This window comes from Thunnus thynnus, chromosome 9, assembly GCF_963924715.1.
Source record: "Thunnus thynnus chromosome 9, fThuThy2.1, whole genome shotgun sequence".
Taxonomy (NCBI): domain Eukaryota; kingdom Metazoa; phylum Chordata; class Actinopteri; order Scombriformes; family Scombridae; genus Thunnus; species Thunnus thynnus.
In genome coordinates this window covers 9,218,704-9,237,040 of record NC_089525.1, presented here as the reverse complement: position 1 = coordinate 9,237,040, position 18,337 = coordinate 9,218,704, and the positions used below count along the sequence as shown (strand labels likewise).

The 18,337-nt window shown below is 40.6% G+C and overlaps 1 protein-coding gene across 7 annotated transcripts in view; it reads left to right on the top strand.

The window, feature by feature from the left end:
* The window catches only part of mtus1a (microtubule associated tumor suppressor 1a), a 32,449-nt gene that overhangs the window by 12,647 nt on the left and 1,465 nt on the right, over positions 1-18,337 (top strand). For 5 of the 7 annotated variants that reach the window (XM_067598697.1, XM_067598696.1, XM_067598698.1 and 2 more), the window contains 9 exons: positions 122-229; positions 5,813-6,027; positions 13,076-13,142; positions 15,515-15,729; positions 15,966-16,071; positions 16,312-16,385; positions 16,503-16,598; positions 18,014-18,130; positions 18,238-18,335. In XM_067598697.1, coding sequence (XP_067454798.1) covers positions 122-229; positions 5,813-6,027; positions 13,076-13,142; positions 15,515-15,729; positions 15,966-16,071; positions 16,312-16,385; positions 16,503-16,598; positions 18,014-18,130; positions 18,238-18,335 — 1,096 coding nt within the window. Of the gene's footprint in view, positions 1-121; positions 230-1,251; positions 1,810-5,812; positions 6,028-12,144; positions 12,359-13,075; positions 13,143-15,514; positions 15,730-15,965; positions 16,072-16,311; positions 16,386-16,502; positions 16,599-18,013; positions 18,131-18,237; positions 18,336-18,337 lie in introns of those variants that run through there. The other 2 variants (XM_067598701.1, XM_067598702.1) reach the window with 2 other exon arrangements.

Sequence of the window (18,337 nt, the reverse complement as noted above, 5' to 3'; positions counted from 1 at the left end):
AAAGCTGTCTGCAGTTCAACAGCTGTGGTCAGTTGCCAGTGTTCCTGCCACAACATGGGCCAGATTAACTCCATCTTCTTGTCTCATCTGGCTCTTCTGCTTGTAACATCTTTGCCCACAGCGTGCAAGCCTGCTGCTTCTACCAGCAAAGGATCTTCGAATTCTACAGTCAGTCCCCTGAAAAGGACGGCTTCTGCAAGACTTGTTCGTCTAACTTCGAGTGGACCTGGTAAGAGCTTTCTCTCTTTCCATTGATAACTGAACTGTTGATAAATTCACGTTAATCTGCTGAAAGTGGAAAGCTTCTCTGTGCTCACCTGAAGGGGTTTAAGGGGTATATTTATGAACATGATTTGTTACATCACATCTAGTTTGGAACCAATTATGGTTCAGTATGCAACTTACAAAAATGTGCAATGGAAACTTGAAGCCTCCAGTGCACAAACACTGAAAATGAACTTCACAGTATAGCAGAAGACGTCTTGAATCCAGCAGTTAAAATTTTGAGATTTAAAATATTTGCATATTAATAGACTCTGTATTTTTCATTGAGGGAGAAGGAATAGATGTAATTTTAAGGATTTTTAAGAAGGTAATTGGACACAAATTATTAGTCATAGCAGAGTATTTTTTTTGTCTTCAAACATGTCCAGAGGGGATTTTTAAGTAAAGTTGGATGTAGACCAGCAGGCTCAAATTCTTGTATCTGTGGTGTTATCAGTGACGAGTGTTTTTCAGCCTCTTTCACATGTGTTTCCTGTAAAAATAATTATAATAGTTGACCTCTGTTTTATTGGCCTGTGTTGCTTTCTGCTGCTCACACATAATGCTTGATGCTTGGGCTCTTTGTGTCTTCCTGTCCGTTACAGTATCATTACAGTCCCATCGAGTTTACAGTTTCGTGGAATCTAGATGAAGAATATTACAGCCAGCACATTGTTTTGAGTTGTGGATTAAAAATGTTTCACAGACATAGCTGAGGACAGAGAGTTGTGTCAGCCAGGCTGTTTTTTTTTTTCAGCTCAGTACATCACACAAAACCTTGCCAAGAGCAGTCTGTCATCTCCTGCCATCCCACTGCTGGTGACACATGGGCAAAGGGAGTAAAGGAGAGGAAGTGTGGGTGATATTCCCATTGGCTGCAGTAGTGCCATTCACTCCTCCCACTCCTCTCTCTCCCACCCCACCCCCTCTCCTCTCGTCCTAGCATCCTGGCTCTGCTACAGCACCGCCATCATCATGCTTGGAGATGCTGTTTTGCTTAGCTGTGAGAGATTCATGTGTTTGGTGAATGGCTGAAGCCTGGCTTTACCAAGAGGATTAAAGGATTTTTTTTTTACTTTTATTCCTGCCCCTATCACATCTATCAGGCTGTGCCACAAAATACTGGCCAGCCTTTAACCCAGTCTCTATCTTTGAGTTGGGAGACCTGCCATGCTAAACTGGGCGCCTTCACTTTTTTCAAGGCTGTCTCAGCAGTATAACTGTTACTGTTTTTTATTGATGTACTTACTTTCTGCCAGTTCATTTCACCTGAGGCACGATACACTGAGACACACTATGGCGTGTGGTTCATAGCTAGAGTCAAGCCTCTACCTTTGGACACTGTTTTTTTTTTTTTTTTCTTTCTTTCTTTTTTTAGTAATTGTTGGCTATAAACATTGGCCGTCTTGCTAGGTTTTTGAGAGATGTTATGGTCTCCGAAGCTCTCCCTGTCGAACATCCACGTGCGTCTGACAGCCAAAGGTTTACTCCGAAACATTCAGCTGCTGTCAGGATGCAGGAAAAACACTGTGGTTTTCCAAGCAGGTCTGTCAGTTATTTCAGTGTTAAATATTTCTAATGACATTGTTTTTGGGTCTTTGTGCTATAATATTGAAGAACAGCCTGTCCGTGTTTGCCATATAGACCTGTGCTGTTACCGTAGCTGTTTCTATTTTTAGTATAGTTATTTACTAGGCGGTGAGCAGGAGGTTCATCTTTCTTTTACCTACCTTGGTCACCAAAATGTGTTACCCTGCGTAGAAGTATTTTAGGATACAAATCTTGAATTCAGAAACTGTTTTATTTAAGCAAACATCAGAATTGTTTGTTTCAAACTCGTATTGACATTTCAGAATGGCTTACGTGTGTTTTGAGGCCACCTTTTGTATTTGACTGTGTGTCAAAATACACTTCATCTTGCTTATTGGGGGAGGCAGGACTCCTGTTTCACCCTGAGATGACCCAAGCTTATTTTAGTCCTTGGTCTCTATGTTAAGCCATGAGAACCTTGTTGTGATTGTTGAACAGTACTGTTGGAATACAGAATCTTCAAGTAGTTCCCATGACATTCACAGCATTACTCTCCTGTTTTTGAAAGGTTTTGGTTAAATATGGTAACTTAATTTTACAGTCTCAAATATTTTTATAATCATCAGAATGGGGTTATCTCTTGTTTAAATAAAGGAAAGCATCGTTAATTTAGTTCCAAAAATAATAGACACCCATGCATCAGTTAGTTACAAGACTTATTTATTGTAGATAAGTAGTCCAGTGAATGCTACACTGAGAATTATTGTCTGGTATTGTGTCAACAAAGCACTTAACAAGTGCCTGATTGTGATGTGTCTCATCACCCATCATGCTTTGTGCTATGGCGTGATATCTCCTTACACCAGCAGAGCTGTGTGTCAAGATCACTCAGTACTTGATGTGAAGTGTACTCGCTGCGTTGGTACAAAATAATCTTTGAACCTTGGAGGAAGTCTAAATGAATACTGCTGCTGCAGTTTTGGACAGAACACACTGTGTGTCTACGTACTGTAACTCTGTTCGGACAGTTTGATCAAAAAAGCTGCTGGTTGTCTGTTGCCATGGAACAGCAGTCAAATGGAGAGAGAGCTTACGTTCTTATGTAAAGGGAAATTAATTTGGAAAATGCAGATTTTTGTTTATAGAACACAAAAGCCAAATTACAGTTAAAAATGAGATAATAAATCCAGTTGTTTCCTTATGTCTGATATGTCCATATTATTACTCTGGCAGCCCTCACAAATACAGCAAATGCAGGATCCTCTTTATTAGCCTGATTATCAGACTGAGTTGCCATTTTGTCTCATTCACTAATTTATTTTAATTATTTTAATCACTGCAAAAGTCTTAGATATGGGCAATGATTCAGAGGTCTGCACTAGTCTACCTCTTGGACAATTTTGAATTATTTAAATAGGTGAAAGCATGAATTTTTAAAGTTCAGCAGAAATCTGTTGCATAATTTCCACCTCTGGACTTGGCTACAAGCACACAAGAAGAGCTGGGGAAAAACACACACAGGAATATCTCTTCCTGCCAGTTCCTCTTTATTTGGACATGCTAAAGAGGCATCAGTGAACAGAGCCATGATGCCAAAATGTTGTCCTTTAAAGGCATGCAAAGAGCAATAAACACATTTTGCTTCAAGTTTTAAAAAAAAGAAATTTATGAAAATTAAGAAAAACACACTACTTACTAAAACCTTCTAAACAAAATACTAGAATGTTTTTACTACATCACACAAGCAAATTTGATACTCCCACAGTGTGTTAAACCTCCACTCTGTTGTGGAGCTGGGCTTCATGCTGTATGCAGGCATGTTTGTGGTTATGGCATGATGGCTGTGATACAACTTGAGATGGTGTCTCTTAGTGCCCTTTGCACAACCAGCAGAGGGCATCCAAATTCAAAGAAACCCTCTTAACATTTAGTGAACTGCAGCATCATCAAAACTATTGAAAGCTGAGCAGCACAGCTCAACTGTGTGTTTGGATCTGTAAGAAAAAGGTTTTCTAATGTTTTCGCACGTTATATTGTAGGCACAACACTGTTATAGTCAAAGCTTGAGAACACACATATATCTAATTAATAAACTTCAGCAAATGAAAGCATTAGAGATGACAAATTCTTACTTAAATGGTATAGTAAATAGTATGTCTTGTTTTGTCAGTTGTACTGTCCATCCAGGTGCAGTATAATATTGTTTGTCTTAAAGGCTGTGCCCCTCTTTCATGCTTACCTTGGCTGTGAAACACAGAAAGGCCACTAGAAACTAGCTTTGAGGTGAACTGCACATCCGGTTACAAAGCTGTGTAAACTCAAGTCAGCCTGTGCAAAAATGCAGCATATAATAATTCAGATGTGTTGGATTTCGATTTTTATTATCGTGTTCTCAAGTAAAAAGTGCTAATTTTACTGCCTTGATTCCACAGTTTGGTCTTTCAGTTGGTGTCCTTGTAGTCTGTCACATCAATGTTGGGGCGGCAGTGGCTCAGAGGTAGAGCAGGTTGTCCACTAATCGGAAGATCAGTGGTTGTATCCCCATCCCCACATGTCCAAGTGTCGTTGGGCAACCCAAATTGCCCCCAAAGGCAACTTGCCATCGATGTGTGTGAATGAGCATTAGAAGCTCCTTCTGGTGAGCAGGTTGTCACCTTGCATGGCAGCCTCTGCCATGAATTGGTGAATGTTGACATGTATTGTAAAGCACTTTGAGTGGTCGGAAGACTAGAAAGGCGCTATATAAATGCAGTCCATTTACCATTTTCCTGCCCGTCCTGAAGTGTCTCAGCAGTATTATGTTGCTGTGATCCAGAGAGCTGTACACTCAGCAGCTCCAGGATCAGCTATCTACAGCGGACAGGAAGACACTTCCTCCTCTTTGATTAAATATCATCTCTTCACTTGTAGAAACTATGGAGTCTTATTTTGAAAATATCCAAGTAGATGTTGCATTATTTTACTCAGAAAGACATCTGTACCCCAGAGTTACATGCAGGAGTTAATCTGGTATGTTATGATGTTCTCAGATGATACTCTGCTTAGTATGTCTAAATTTAACTTGAATATGCTCCAGGTTTTTTATGGTCCATAAAGGACATGAATATGAACACTTCATGGGCTGAAGGGATGCCTGCAAAGTATGAAGACAGCACACACTTTGCTACATTCAACTACTGCAGCTTTAAAGTGGACTTATCTTCAGGTTTTACTAGTATGATTATTTTTTTATATATATATTTATATTTTTTGCTTATTCATCTTCATTAGTTGTAGCTGCTGTCATTAAAAACATAGCATGTGAGTGCTTTAGATGACAATGTGAGTACAGCAGACAGCGCTGAGTATTCCCAAAGGCCACAAACTCACATGTGGTACAGTATATTCCACTAATTAAAGCTGGTATTCCTGATATGTCTCAGGCTATCTCCATTGCCATGTTACACTCACTACAAAGTCTCCTCATAGAGAAACTGTTCTTCTCGAAACATGTTTTCCACATGTCCAATATCAAAAATAATTTTTATTATAAAGTTGTTGTCTGTGATAATGAGTTTGGCTTTTTCTATTCTGACATCTTGTGTTGTGAATGGCAGAGTAAACAAAGTGCGCTTCATTAGTGGGATTGATGGCTGTTATACAGGGGTGATGTATTTATAAAGCTGATGTAAATCAGAACTACACAGCCTTGTTAAAACAGGCTGTCCGTGGTGACCAATGTCTACAGAGCACTAGATTGAATTAGGATATGGAAAACTAATTGCATTCAGAGGATCCATTTTTGTGTCTGGGCTGTCTGTGGAGCAGCACTGGGAATCATCAGTGTAGCTGATTGGATAGACCAGTTGTGGACTGCAGAACCAGCCAGGGCTTTGACACCGGAGCTTTCTGCATCTATGTCACTGATGGGAGTTGTATGGGGTGGGTGGTGCTGCTGTCAGACCAACTGCAGCGGTGATGGAAGGTGGAATGATGATGATCAACGTTGTCACGATGCTCAACACATGTTCTTTCACAGTGGACAAGAACAAACCCAAGACCAGCTCCTCCCAGCAACAACATCAGCAGCAAGTATCACAAAACCAGAGTAACGGACCTCCAGATGTGGTACCAGCGGGAGTCGCGGAGAGTGAAAGAAAGGACCAGAGCATCCAGCAGCTCAGGGGACTCCTCGCAGCCAGTAACCGCGGATTTGAGGCAGTCGCCGTCGTCTTGCAGCATGCTCTGGCTGAGGTATGAAAATTTCATTTATGATGGGAATTTTTTTCATTTTTTATTTTATATTTAAACAACATGAAGACGTTAAACTATTGTCCTTGCAAGTTTTCTAACACATATCAGAAAGAGAGGAAATAATGAAACATTGCAACACACATTACTTCACTTTGCAGCTCTGTTGTCCACTTTATTCAGAGAAGAATATAGAAACCTCTTTCAATAACAAAGACTTATTGCTGTCAGTGATCAGACTTCTGGATATATGACTTTTGGCCTCATTCAGGCATTTTGTGTATTGAACCAAACAATAATTTGTGGTGTTCACTTTATAATACGGCTGGAAATCAAAGTCTGATTGACAGCACAATATTATCACAATATGTTGCCCAGTATAATGAAGGCATCATAATAAAGATAATTCCTCAGCTCGCGGTACACATCTGTATATCAGACAAACCTATAAGACACCACAATAGCTGTCTGACTACAGATGTAACCATATGCAATTCATAAAATTGAAATGCATTGTTTTACATAATTTTATAGAAAACTAATATTTAGCAGTTTGCAAGAAAGTACTTAGTCTTGCTTTTAACATGCACATTTAACAGTTATACTCTGCAAACACATTCAAATGTAGTAAATGAGTAGAAGAAGGATACTCTTTATCTACAAATTTTTGGTTCAGCACACATAAAGTCTTGAATTTATCTTACAATGGATTATAACTACAAGTGTGGCGACATCAAGTTGATGCATGTACAAGGGAAACCAAGTGGCATTTCTATTTACAGCAACAGCATGGCAAGTGATTGTAATGCTATGAGGGGTTACGCACGCAGTTGTACTTGGAAGTTGTCCAACACTAAACAGTCCTGTTGTTGTCATCCACTGAACAAGGAGATATTCTGCTTAGTTTGAATTCATTTTCACCGCTGCAGTTTTGGACAATTTAGTCAAACAGCATGCTGGATCCCATAAACATAACAGGCATTGTGATTAGCATTTCCAGAAACATGTCTTGTGAAAATGTTTTAACAGAGTTGCAGAAGTGATTGTGGCTACTATCTGAAAGCTCACCACATATCTTTCAGTTGTACTGAGGTGAACTTCATAGACTCCTATGTTATTCAGGTAGACAATCATGACTCTGAGCGCTTTTTAAATATGGATGTTTAAGCTTGCTGTTTGTTTTGGATCTGTTTTAAGAGCAGTGCCATGTGATTGGTTTCCAGGAACTGGATGCCCCAAGGGATTATTCTTCCCACAGTGCATTTCAAACAGGCTTATCCTATCAGCTACCCTCTGCTCGACCTCAACCATCGTACTCCCTCATTTAGTTGTGGTCAAAGCAAAATTAGGATGTGGTGCTTGGACTCTAAGTATCTTTACATCAGAAGGCCTACTGTGCAGCCTTATTGGTGAATTATAAAATTAGATTAGATTGGCTTAATGCACTCTGTTTTCCCATAAACCCAGAAGAAAAAAAATCAGCCGCCCTGTTATCCTGTTTGAACATAAAATGTCACAAGCTATTTCAGTCCCTCTGGTTAACTTTAGAAATGTCCTTGTGTAATATTTTCACACCGTATGTGTTGTCAGTGTAATATGAAAGATCCATTTATATTTGGATGGTGCATTCCAGTTGTTTCACTCAATCATTTTCTTAGACATACAATGATATTTACTGGCTCCCATGAAATACCTCCTAGCATTACAACATTCACTCATCCAGATCCTGACTTCATCATTACAGTATTTGTTGATGCAGACACCTCTATCTTGTGGCTTTCTCTCCTTCTATAAATATTGGGTTATATAAATATTATGTAGATCTTCTTTTTCTTTCAGTTGAATATTTTCACAGAAATGACACCTACCATAAGAGCTTGTTTTGGAAAGATAATTTTAAAAGGGACCTATTATTATGCTTTTCCTTATTTTCAGCCATATATATATATAATGTTACAATGTCGGATGTTCATAGTAAGTGTGGCCAAAGTGTCAAATAATGAGGTAAACGTATGTAGAAGTTATCCCTGTGAGCAAAAAGCACTGGCTTCAGACTTCTCCGAGCGCTCGGTTTCCAACGTTTTTTTCTACTTTCAAACCGAGCTCACGTCAACTTATGTCAATTTTTTTTATATGGACATCTGCTGCACACAGAGCGCACAAGTTCATAGCTCCGCTTTGTTATCATTATGGCATTTTTCCACGCTGAGCCATGACTCGAGTCGAATCGAGCTGGCACGCTGTGGGTGTTTTTTTCCATTACACAGCGGGGCAAAGTAAAATAACTAGTTTACCTGTCGGAGATGTGCTGGTCATCTGCAGCTCTTCATCAAACATCATCGTCACTGTGGCTGCTTCTGCTTGTACCATTCCTCCCTGCATTATTTCTAACTGATCCGCTGAACAAAGAGCTCCAAATATCTCCATATGTTGTTGTGTCGACCAGTAAGAACCTACACTAGACTGTTATGTCATAAGTAATACTAATAATAGTTTATGCTGTTCATTAGAAGTCGACAGGATTCTCATAAAGCTGCATTAGCCGCATTTAACCAGGACACCGAGTTAGTGGAGACTATATTAAGCCTAGGTTCATTTCTGTACAAAAAATATCAGTTAAGCAAGTTTCCCCTGTTTTCAGACATTTATCAGTCATGGTTGCTAAATTTCTGTATTTACACTGCATGTATATCATGTCCATCTCAACACAAGATAAAATACTTGTTAGCCATCTTATTAATGATATGTGTAAAGCAGTGAGTTGGGGATTTTTTTCTGTATATCCTGTGTTTTTGCAATGACTCCTCTGGACCTTATCTGAGATTGCTGATAAGGCCCTGACACACCAGGGAGTGGAGGCCAAATCCATTATGTGCATGCGTGCACTGTGTAAGTTTTTGTATATAACCACCATGAATGGCATGCCACATCATTCTTCATCCAGTTTAGTATCTCTGTATCCACATGGGTGGTGTAGAGAGAAGACACACTCCACCACAACCGCAGCCTGAGTTCAATCACTATAGCTCTAGTGTTCTGTCACACACAAGTAGCTGTAGTGTGGAAAGCTGGTGAGGGATCATATAGTTTGCTGTAGTAGCAACTCCTACTGGTTGGTCAGGGTACCTGTGCAGAAGGGGTGGGATCTGGTGGGGTTTACATGCTCCTGGTGAAGCTTGTTGCTGCCAAGTTAAAAGAAGTGGCTGATGGCTCCCATTAATATGTTTGAAAGGTCTTTAACAAGATGTTGTTTTGTAACAGTTGTACTCAGGAAGTGCCAAGGGGAAATGAAAAGGGATGCTTAACTATTACTGATATGCAGTATTTTAGCATCTACCATGAAACATGTAGCCAAGAAACAAGGGGAAGTTCCCTGACTAGCATTTAACAAATGTGTGAAAGTCTTTGTGTACATGTGGTGTCTGCAGCCGAGAGCTATTTCAAAAGAATGAAATTGCCACTTCTCTCTGTCATAAGAGAGTCAAACATGCCCTTTTTTCCTTCTGACCTAGATTACAATAGCTCCCTTTACTTCTGTCTTACTCCAGAGTTTGACACCAGAGAGCCCTTGTGGCAGCGCTCTGGAAGATTTGTCAGGAAACTTTAAAGCGCTAAATAAGTTACCAACCTTTTAACTTTCTTTCTCTCTTATTTAATTAGTTGTGAATCTGTGCTTTCTGTGTTAAGCATTTTAAAAAGCTGCCTGTCAGGTTTATTAGTGCTTTGCTACATAGGTATTCTGATTATGCACTGGAGTGTCATTTGTCATTTGCTCCTCATGTTTAGGACCCATCTTGGGGACTTTTTTGTCTTGATTGCATCTTCCAGCCTTTAGAAAGCCAGTAGTAAATTATTCTTGCAGAGTAATGTGGAGAAAATTAGCAGATGGATATGTGCAGTCATACAAAACAAAGCAGGAGAAGGCTGTTTTTTTAAATGAAAATAAAAGATGTTGACCAATGTAATATGACAGCTGGTATTTAAGGCACAGTGTGTGATCTGTGATGGCTGACTCACATCCCTCTGTTGCGATGGCACGGTTGCAAAACTGATTATATCAACAAATATTAAAAACACACGATCTTTATTAATCTGAGAGAGAAGCTGCCTCAGCCTCACTGACTCAACTTTAAATGCTGCACTGCTTCTTTTTACCCTTGTGGATACTTATACAGTATCTGTAACACACATGGCATAACTTGTATTCTATCTAAAAACATTAATTCAATATACTAAATTGCATATTGTGTATCAGGCGTGTTAAAATAGGTTTGCCTGCGTGCATGTGGTGCAAAGTGTAATCTGGTAGCCACTAATGAGACCAAGAATACTGCCACAGTGTGAGAATGTTCCAGCTGTTGACTTGATATGGTTATGAACAGCAGCCAAACACTAAGCAAGGACTGTGCACTGTTTCTTATCATCTGCCTGGATGGAGTGTGTAAGCACTGGACCTGGCGTGTCATACCTCTCTCTCTCATAGAGAAAATGCTGTTCATCCAGTAGAGGAATGCAAGCACATTCCCAAATAACCTTTAAAAATAATCAACTATCTGGCTTTGCTTCACTCGCTACTCGATATTCACAATGTTATCAAGAAATCGGAACCTGATCTGAAGCGGTTACTCATTGATTTTAGTCCAACATCAAGTGTTATTCTACACCTGACATAGTATCATCGTTATATACACTGGGGACATGTATTCTCTTTCCACCCAGCTAGATGTCCCTTAGAGTTGCATGGGTTTTACCAGTCGAGGAAAAGGATATCAAGTGAAATGATAAAAACCTGCACAGCCTTAACAATGAGATGTGGAATTACAGCAGTTTTCAGGATAAGATACTTTAGCAAGATTGGCTGGTGATGTAGCTTTGTTCAGTGTAGAGCTGCATGATTATGGGTGATGGCTGTTTTGCTCAGTTATTTGATTTATCATCCGACTATTTAAGCAAACATTCTTAATTGACAGAAAGCTACCTGCAAATAGTCTTTCCTCACATAGCCGAATAAAAGGGTTTATTCCTATATAGAAAACAGTTAAATTACACCTGTAAAAATATTCTTATTGTAGCTGTTGCCACAATTGTGTGTGAGAAGCAGAGACAAATAGTGTGTGTGTAAGTGTATTCAAAACCAGGGGTGAACTGGGAAAGAGATTCAGCCCCAGACTTATCCGCTAGGACTGGCGGGGGGGGTGGTGGTGCTCGGGTCGGGTCAGTGAGGGCTGATAACATATGTACAGTGTATAAGTTGGTTGTGATTGGCCAGTGAGCCCCAGTCCCAGAACACACATGCAGCACGCCCTCAGGCACTCTCTGAATAACAGGCACACAGAAGGCTGGTAAAGAGACAGACAGGGCTGGTAAAAACTTCATGGATTTTTTTTTTGACGGTCCACTGGTCCACTGGGATTTGTCCCCGCGTGTGCGTTGGCCAGTATACCACTGCCCAAAACACATGCCTGTGATTGACTTGACATAAATCATGAATATTAATATTGTACGCCATCAAGTTAAATTGTGGAAAACAAAACATGATCCCAGTGAGACACGTTTTTCATCCAATATTTAGTGGTTAAGATTTGTTGTTTCTCTCACTGTTTCTAATGCAGTCAGGAGAATAATTACCCAGGCAGGTGGATATTAGTCAACAAGTGGCCTATCATTTTCCTTAAATCTATAAATTGACTGTAAAGGCACTTGCTCACACAAAAACTGGAAATTTGATTTGTCACAGCATTATATCATCATCTAATGGAGAGACCGTAACCATGAAGTCCGCAGGCTCACAACAGATAGTAAGGTAATGGTGCAGAGGGGTGAGGGGATGATTTAATGTAGGTTTGGATGAGTGGTGGGGGGTGGTGGTAATGAAGCCTCTCCGTGTATCCCCTGGGAAGGTCACTGCACAACACAAGCACTGCTCCATTAGCCTGATGTCAGACAGCTCTGTGCAATTTATCTGTTTGCTCCACTCCAGCTGCCTTCAGTGTTGTCTTAAAGTGACCTCACCTCAACGATGAGGAGGCTGTTCTTATGCGCACTGTAGCCTGCCCCTTTTTGTTTTTTTTAGGTGGAATACGGTAATGCACTCTGCAGTCACTCACCACAGCCAGTGAAGCGGCTTTTTCAGTCCTGCCTCAGATGTAGTCAGAGCAGTCTGGGAGGAGGTGTGTGGAGGTGGTGCGTCCACCTGGACCACTGTTTGTCCTGGAGTACTGGGTCTCCAAAGCTTGGGGGGGGGGACTCCTGCACCCAAACCCCAGGCTGCGGCTGGATCATGGGCTGTTCTGGCAGCAGAGCGTGCCTTAGAGCTCCCTGCTCTGCAGAGAGGGTAACTGGCTTCTACATTGTTCTACTCTGCAGTGAGGAATAGATGCGGATCTGAGGAACAGTGGGACAGGGTAGAATGTATTTTTATTGTAAACTGATGATCAGTTAAGTGATGTTTAGCTTGTCTGATCTGTTACTGTTAACTTGTTTGGGTTTGGTTTTTTTTTGTCTATTCATTATTGCCAATTATGCATGCTGTGTGATGTACGGTGCAGTGTATCTGGTTGTTTATGTGACTCAGCGTAGTCAGAAAGGTGGTAGACGAATGGTAAACAGTTTTTGGATCATTAATGCGTCAGTTTGAAGTCTGGAAGAGCACTGCAGCTACAGCTACAGCGCAGCCTCCTCCACTGCAAATCTGAGTCAGAAAAGGAGAAGTAAAGGAGTTACACTAACGAGAGGCATGTGCTAAGACTGAAAACATGAGATGAATGTCAAGTTTTCCTTTAATCCCCCTCCCCTTATCCATGGTAATGTTTTTTTCTATTAGCTGCTGCAGTGCTGTTAATGTATTTGCATTTGGCAGTCAAACATAATATTCTGGAAGGAAAACTGTATTTATGCTTGTATGTCAGGGTGTTTCCAAACGCACATAACTTCTCTTGTAATTGTGAATAACCTGTGACCTTGACTTTGCTGATTTAAGCTTGTTTCAGCGTCAAAACAAATCATCATGAGCATGTGCATGACTGTTTACTTTTTTCCATTTTTTTTGCAGCGTGATGAAGCCACAAGGCAGTGCAGGGAGCTGTCCCAGGAGCTGGTCAAACTTCGAGGAGAACTGGGTAAGTTGGGTCACCTTGATCTCACACTAGCTGTGTTTACAGTAGTTATCACGAAAGTACACACTCCTGGTGCAGGGTCCGAGTTAAGTACCTCTTTCTGATGTTTAATCCTTTAATTTGATTGTTCAGTTGATATGACAAAGTCAGGAAACATTTTATATGTTCATGTTTCTGTAGATAATACGGATGTTGGTTGTTTCTTCATCATGAGTATCTTACTTGGTTTTCTTATTTTGGTTTCTGTGATCAATTTGAGTCATTGGTGCTTTAAATTCTGTGTTTATAGTAAATGTATATAGGCATTATCCCACATTAATGAAATTAGTCTTCAGTCATGTACTTCAATATTTGGTTATTAATAATAAAATAGTCATCACAATGGAAGAGCAGTGCTATGCATTAAAGTGGTTTGTGCTGTGATTGGTAACTTTTTGTTTGCTAGTACTGGTGTGTCAAAATTGTTTCATAAAATAAATATTAGCATTTCTGTATGCAGGGACATCTTTTTGCTTTTGCCCACCACACAGATATTCCCTGAGGTTCTTCCTCCACTTGCTAGTTGCATTGTCTTCTGCTGAAAATCAGATACCTACTTGACAAGGCATCTGTTACTGAGTATAGTGGTGTCAACCCATTCCTGAGACTGACCTCTGACCCCACTCAGCAGAGGCTCCCAGTGATGGAATGCCACACCACCTGAGGCCTTGTGAAGCCTTGGGGACAATGACCCTCATGTTTTATGTCCAGCCTAAGTGCTGTCGCACAGAATAGCCTTGCACGTACAGACGCATGCAGGTTCGAACACGCGCTCACACACCAGCCTTTATCTCTCTTACTGGAGGCAGCAGTAGTGTTGTGGCTCCTCCCCTCACCATGCTTGTATCCAGACGTGCCACAGCCTCGGGACTTCCACATGACTGCTCTTATATGCTGAGCGCTGTTATATCTGAGCTTTAACACATTCTTCACCTACATTGACCTCAGATGGACTTTTTTTGTGTCAAGTGTAGTAAAAGATATTTGGAAGTCCAGAGGCGTTCTTATACGTTTGCCTTTTAATTTGTTTCTTGCTCAGACCAAGTCTCTGCCTGCTTCCACAATGATCTCACTCCTAATACAGCAATAAATTACAGTCTTGAGCCACCGCCAAATATGTGACACAACCACACGCCCTTGGTTATCGTTATCCTCGTACATAAAATTACATCTAAGAGGGATCTGCCTGTTTCAGCATCTTCAATATGTGTGACTTTCCAAAACCCTTGCTGACTGCGGGCCAAAATGCAGCTAACATTTGATTTGATCTAAACTGGGTCCTCCATCCACCTTATGAGCCACGAGGTGTTTGTTTCGTGGGGTGGGTTCGAATGGGAAAAGCTCATATGACCAGATCTCTGTTACACATGGTTGTGGAATGCTGGCCTCCATTCGTTGGGCTGTACATGCCAAAACCTGATAGATAGTCCCTATGTTAGCTTGGCCTCTGTTCCTGGATCTGCTGCCATTATTCCACTCTGGGCAAGGTGAATCCTCACGCTCCTGCAGTGCAGTGTTACTCCTTCAGAGCTCAGCCATCAGCTGTGCAAAAACAGACTCCGCAACTTGGGCAGCAACCATCATGTCTAACAAAGTAAACTGTTTATACATCGTTTCCTATTATAAGTAGTCGTGGGTTCATTGTCATATCATGTATTTGAAACCTCCCTTATGAAAGGAAATTACCTGCTTAACATGATGTCAGACTTTCTTAGTCCGCACAGCTGTACGCCACTCACTGTAGCTATCAACAGTTGTTTGCATACAGGCACTTAAACTGGAGACAGCTTGCGGAGTTGGTTTCTGTCACCCACTCCAGAGCAGATATAAACACAGCGGAATGGAAAAAGTTTGGGACACAGTGAGACCGATACACAGAAGAAACACAAAAGCCTCCACTCATACAAGCTTAAAAATGGCAAATTACCAACTTTTGAAAGAGGAGAAGAGCATGATGTGAAATCTGTTACCCATGTTACTGATTTCAAGATACTGTGAAACAATTGACACTTGTTACCATATCTTCATCTGGCTATAAATAACTGGCATATGCGATCAAACATGGGAGGCACCTCCCTGTTGAAGTCAGATTTTCCATTCCTTTTTAGAGGGCATTTAGTGACACATATTTGCATCCAGGGGAATATTACTAAACAGAGACAGTACTCAGAGGACATATCAAATTTCTTTTACAAGCAAATAGAATTTTTCCTTCGACCTTTTTTTCAGTGAATATTACACAGCTGCATACAGTCACTGAACATCATGTAAATGGCCTTTCACTGTTTCACCATGATGGAAGACTAAGGTATACTAAGTGCAGTTTTCGTTTCCAGTTTGCTCCATCCATTCGTCTGAACGTCTGGAGAAGGAGAAGGAGGAGTTGCGAGTTGCTCTGGAGGATGCACTGCAGAAACTGCAGGCGCAGCACCAGAAGGACCTGAGTGAGCTGGAGCAGAGACTGGAGGCCTTCTATCAGGCTGAGTGGGACAAGGTCCACCTCACCTACCAGGAGGAGGCTGACAAGTGCAAGACTCTCATGCAACAGCAGGTTTGTCTGCAGATATTGATTAAACAATTCAGTTCATTTACTGGAAAGCTATTTTCAGTTAATGCTCAGACATCAGAGGAGTGTGGGTGTCATTGTGTGACAGTGTTTGACTTTTTATACTTTTTCTCTGCTGCTGTAACATGTTGATGTAAAGCAGTGCCCGATAGTGCCTAATAATCAGTACTACTGTGGTTTAAAATAGGTGTATCCTGTGTTTTTTTTTTTTTTGCTTTAAGATGGGAGAGCTTAAAGCCAATCATGAAGCCATGAAGCTGGAACTTAAGAAAAGCCATACAGTGGAGCTGCAGTGTGTTGAACAGCAGTATGAAAAGTCACTGGAAGGTGAGTGAAAAGTACTGGACCAACCTATTCAAACTATTCAAACGTCTTTTTCTGTATTTTTACAAGTTTATTTTAGACTGACTGACTTTTGATATCCTAAGTCTGTTTTAATAATGCATGTATGAAATGTAGAAAAATTAATATCTATGTGCGATTATAGTTAATTTATTTCATCTCTTTGTTGTACAGTTTGAGTTTTTTTTAAATATTTTAATGCCATAATACCTGTAAACTCTTCAGAGCTCAGGAAAATCCACAATCAGGAGCTGCAGTCTTTGGACAAAACTTTGAAAGATGCTGAATCCGCTCTGTCTGTAAGTTTCACTTTTTTACCACACAAAGAATAATATGTCATGACATGAATAGAACTCCTGGATGGATGAACCAGCATGTAAAAGTTTGCTCACTTTGTTTTGTTGTACTGTGCGCAGGGACAGATTCAGGAGCTGACTGTGGAGAACAACGCCCTAATAGAGAAGCTAACAGCAGAGGAGAACAAGAGGAGAGAGCTGGCCGAAAAGTGTCAGGTACTCTTATCTGTGTGCCTATTATAGCACAGCTCCAATTTAGAAATATCTCATGACTCTGGTATTTCTTGCCCCTGAGCATAAAAGGTGGGGAAACCATGAACCCAGTGATAACCATAAAGATAAATGACCAACAGCATAAAACAAAAATGAATGTGTTTTCTAAGTAACTGTGCTTATTTCTAAGTAACTGAGCTCTGGAGCCAGTTGCACCAGCTGTTCGTCAGTTCAGACTTCACACATCAGTAAATTAAAACCAGTTGCATCACACAAGCTAGCTCTTATGTAACAAACAGATAAAGCTAATGTTACACTTGCTAATATCTGACCCATTTAGATTGAAGAGTAAAAGAAGTCATATGCAATACGGTCGACATATCTGACCTTTTAAATTTCACAAAAAATACACTAAACCTCAAGTTACAAAACTTTAAGCCAATAACATTAGACTAAATGACCACATAACAGTGGTTAGCGTAGCATAACCACAAACACACATATTCCTCCAGGTATGAAGATAGAAATAAAGCAAAGTCAGACCTACATTCACAAAGGGTCGGCAGTTAGGTTTATTTTATCTTTTGGCTCCTAAAACTGTTACTTTTGGAAGTTATGTTACAGCTTGTGACAGTGACTTCCTGTTTACATAGTCGGTTGCTTCTTATTCGATGGCACTACAGATGTTTCTCAGCCACTTATTTGCACATTAAGTCTCTACTAGGTGCAACCTGATTTAGTAAATCACTAGTTTGAAACTAGCTATTAGTTACGAAGAGCTCAAGAAGAACTTCAGCACAAATTAAGTGATGAATTTGCAAACAGCTGGTGCAACCGAGTCCATGTCCATTAACTATTCTTTACCATTTAAAATAAACTTGTGTGGGTTAAACTCTGCTATATCTGTGTTAGCTGCTACACAGCTCCTCTCTCTGGGAAAATTGTAATTTTCCCAGAGTGCTGTGGTACACTGAGGCTGTCACTCCTCATCAGTGTTAAGTGGCTGCCTCATGTACTCAGCAGTATGCCATGGCACAGTAGAGTCATTAAAGTAACTACCTCATATTACCCCACCACTCCACATCTGCTATTAATAGATAAATAATAAGAGCAGCATTCGCAACAGGTCAGTTTACATATTGGTGTTGTAGTTAAAAAGACACTACTTACAGTACACACACACACAACACATTTCCTTGTTCATGATTTTATGATGGGTCATTAGTTTGACAACTAAATATCCTCGGTTTCATTGTCCCTGTGAGTCCAGTTTGGCAAATGATGCACGGCGCCCTCTGTTGTGTGGTTCTGGATTCATGGCCATATGACATTTACGAGGCTGGCTGTAGTTTATGCCTTCATTTCTGAAGTCTTAAGCAGTCTCTGAACATCTTGGCACTACTCATTTGTCCCTGCAGAAGGACTCTCACACCCTGTATCTGGAGCAGGAGCTGGACAGCCTCAAAGTGGTGCTGGATATCAAAAACACACAGCTTCACCAGCAGGAAAAGAAGATGATGGAGATAGACAAACTGGTGAGACCTGAAGCACATGAAAGTGATTACCGGGCACCAAGACAAAAAAAGATCCTAAAAAGCACTCAAATCTTCAGTCATACAGTTTTTCTTCCTTTTTTTTCCAGACAGAGAAAAATGTGAAGTTGGATGAGAACCTGAAGAAGGTCCAGCAGGAGAATGAGGACCTCAAAGCTCGCATGGAAAGACATGCTGCACTGTCAAGGT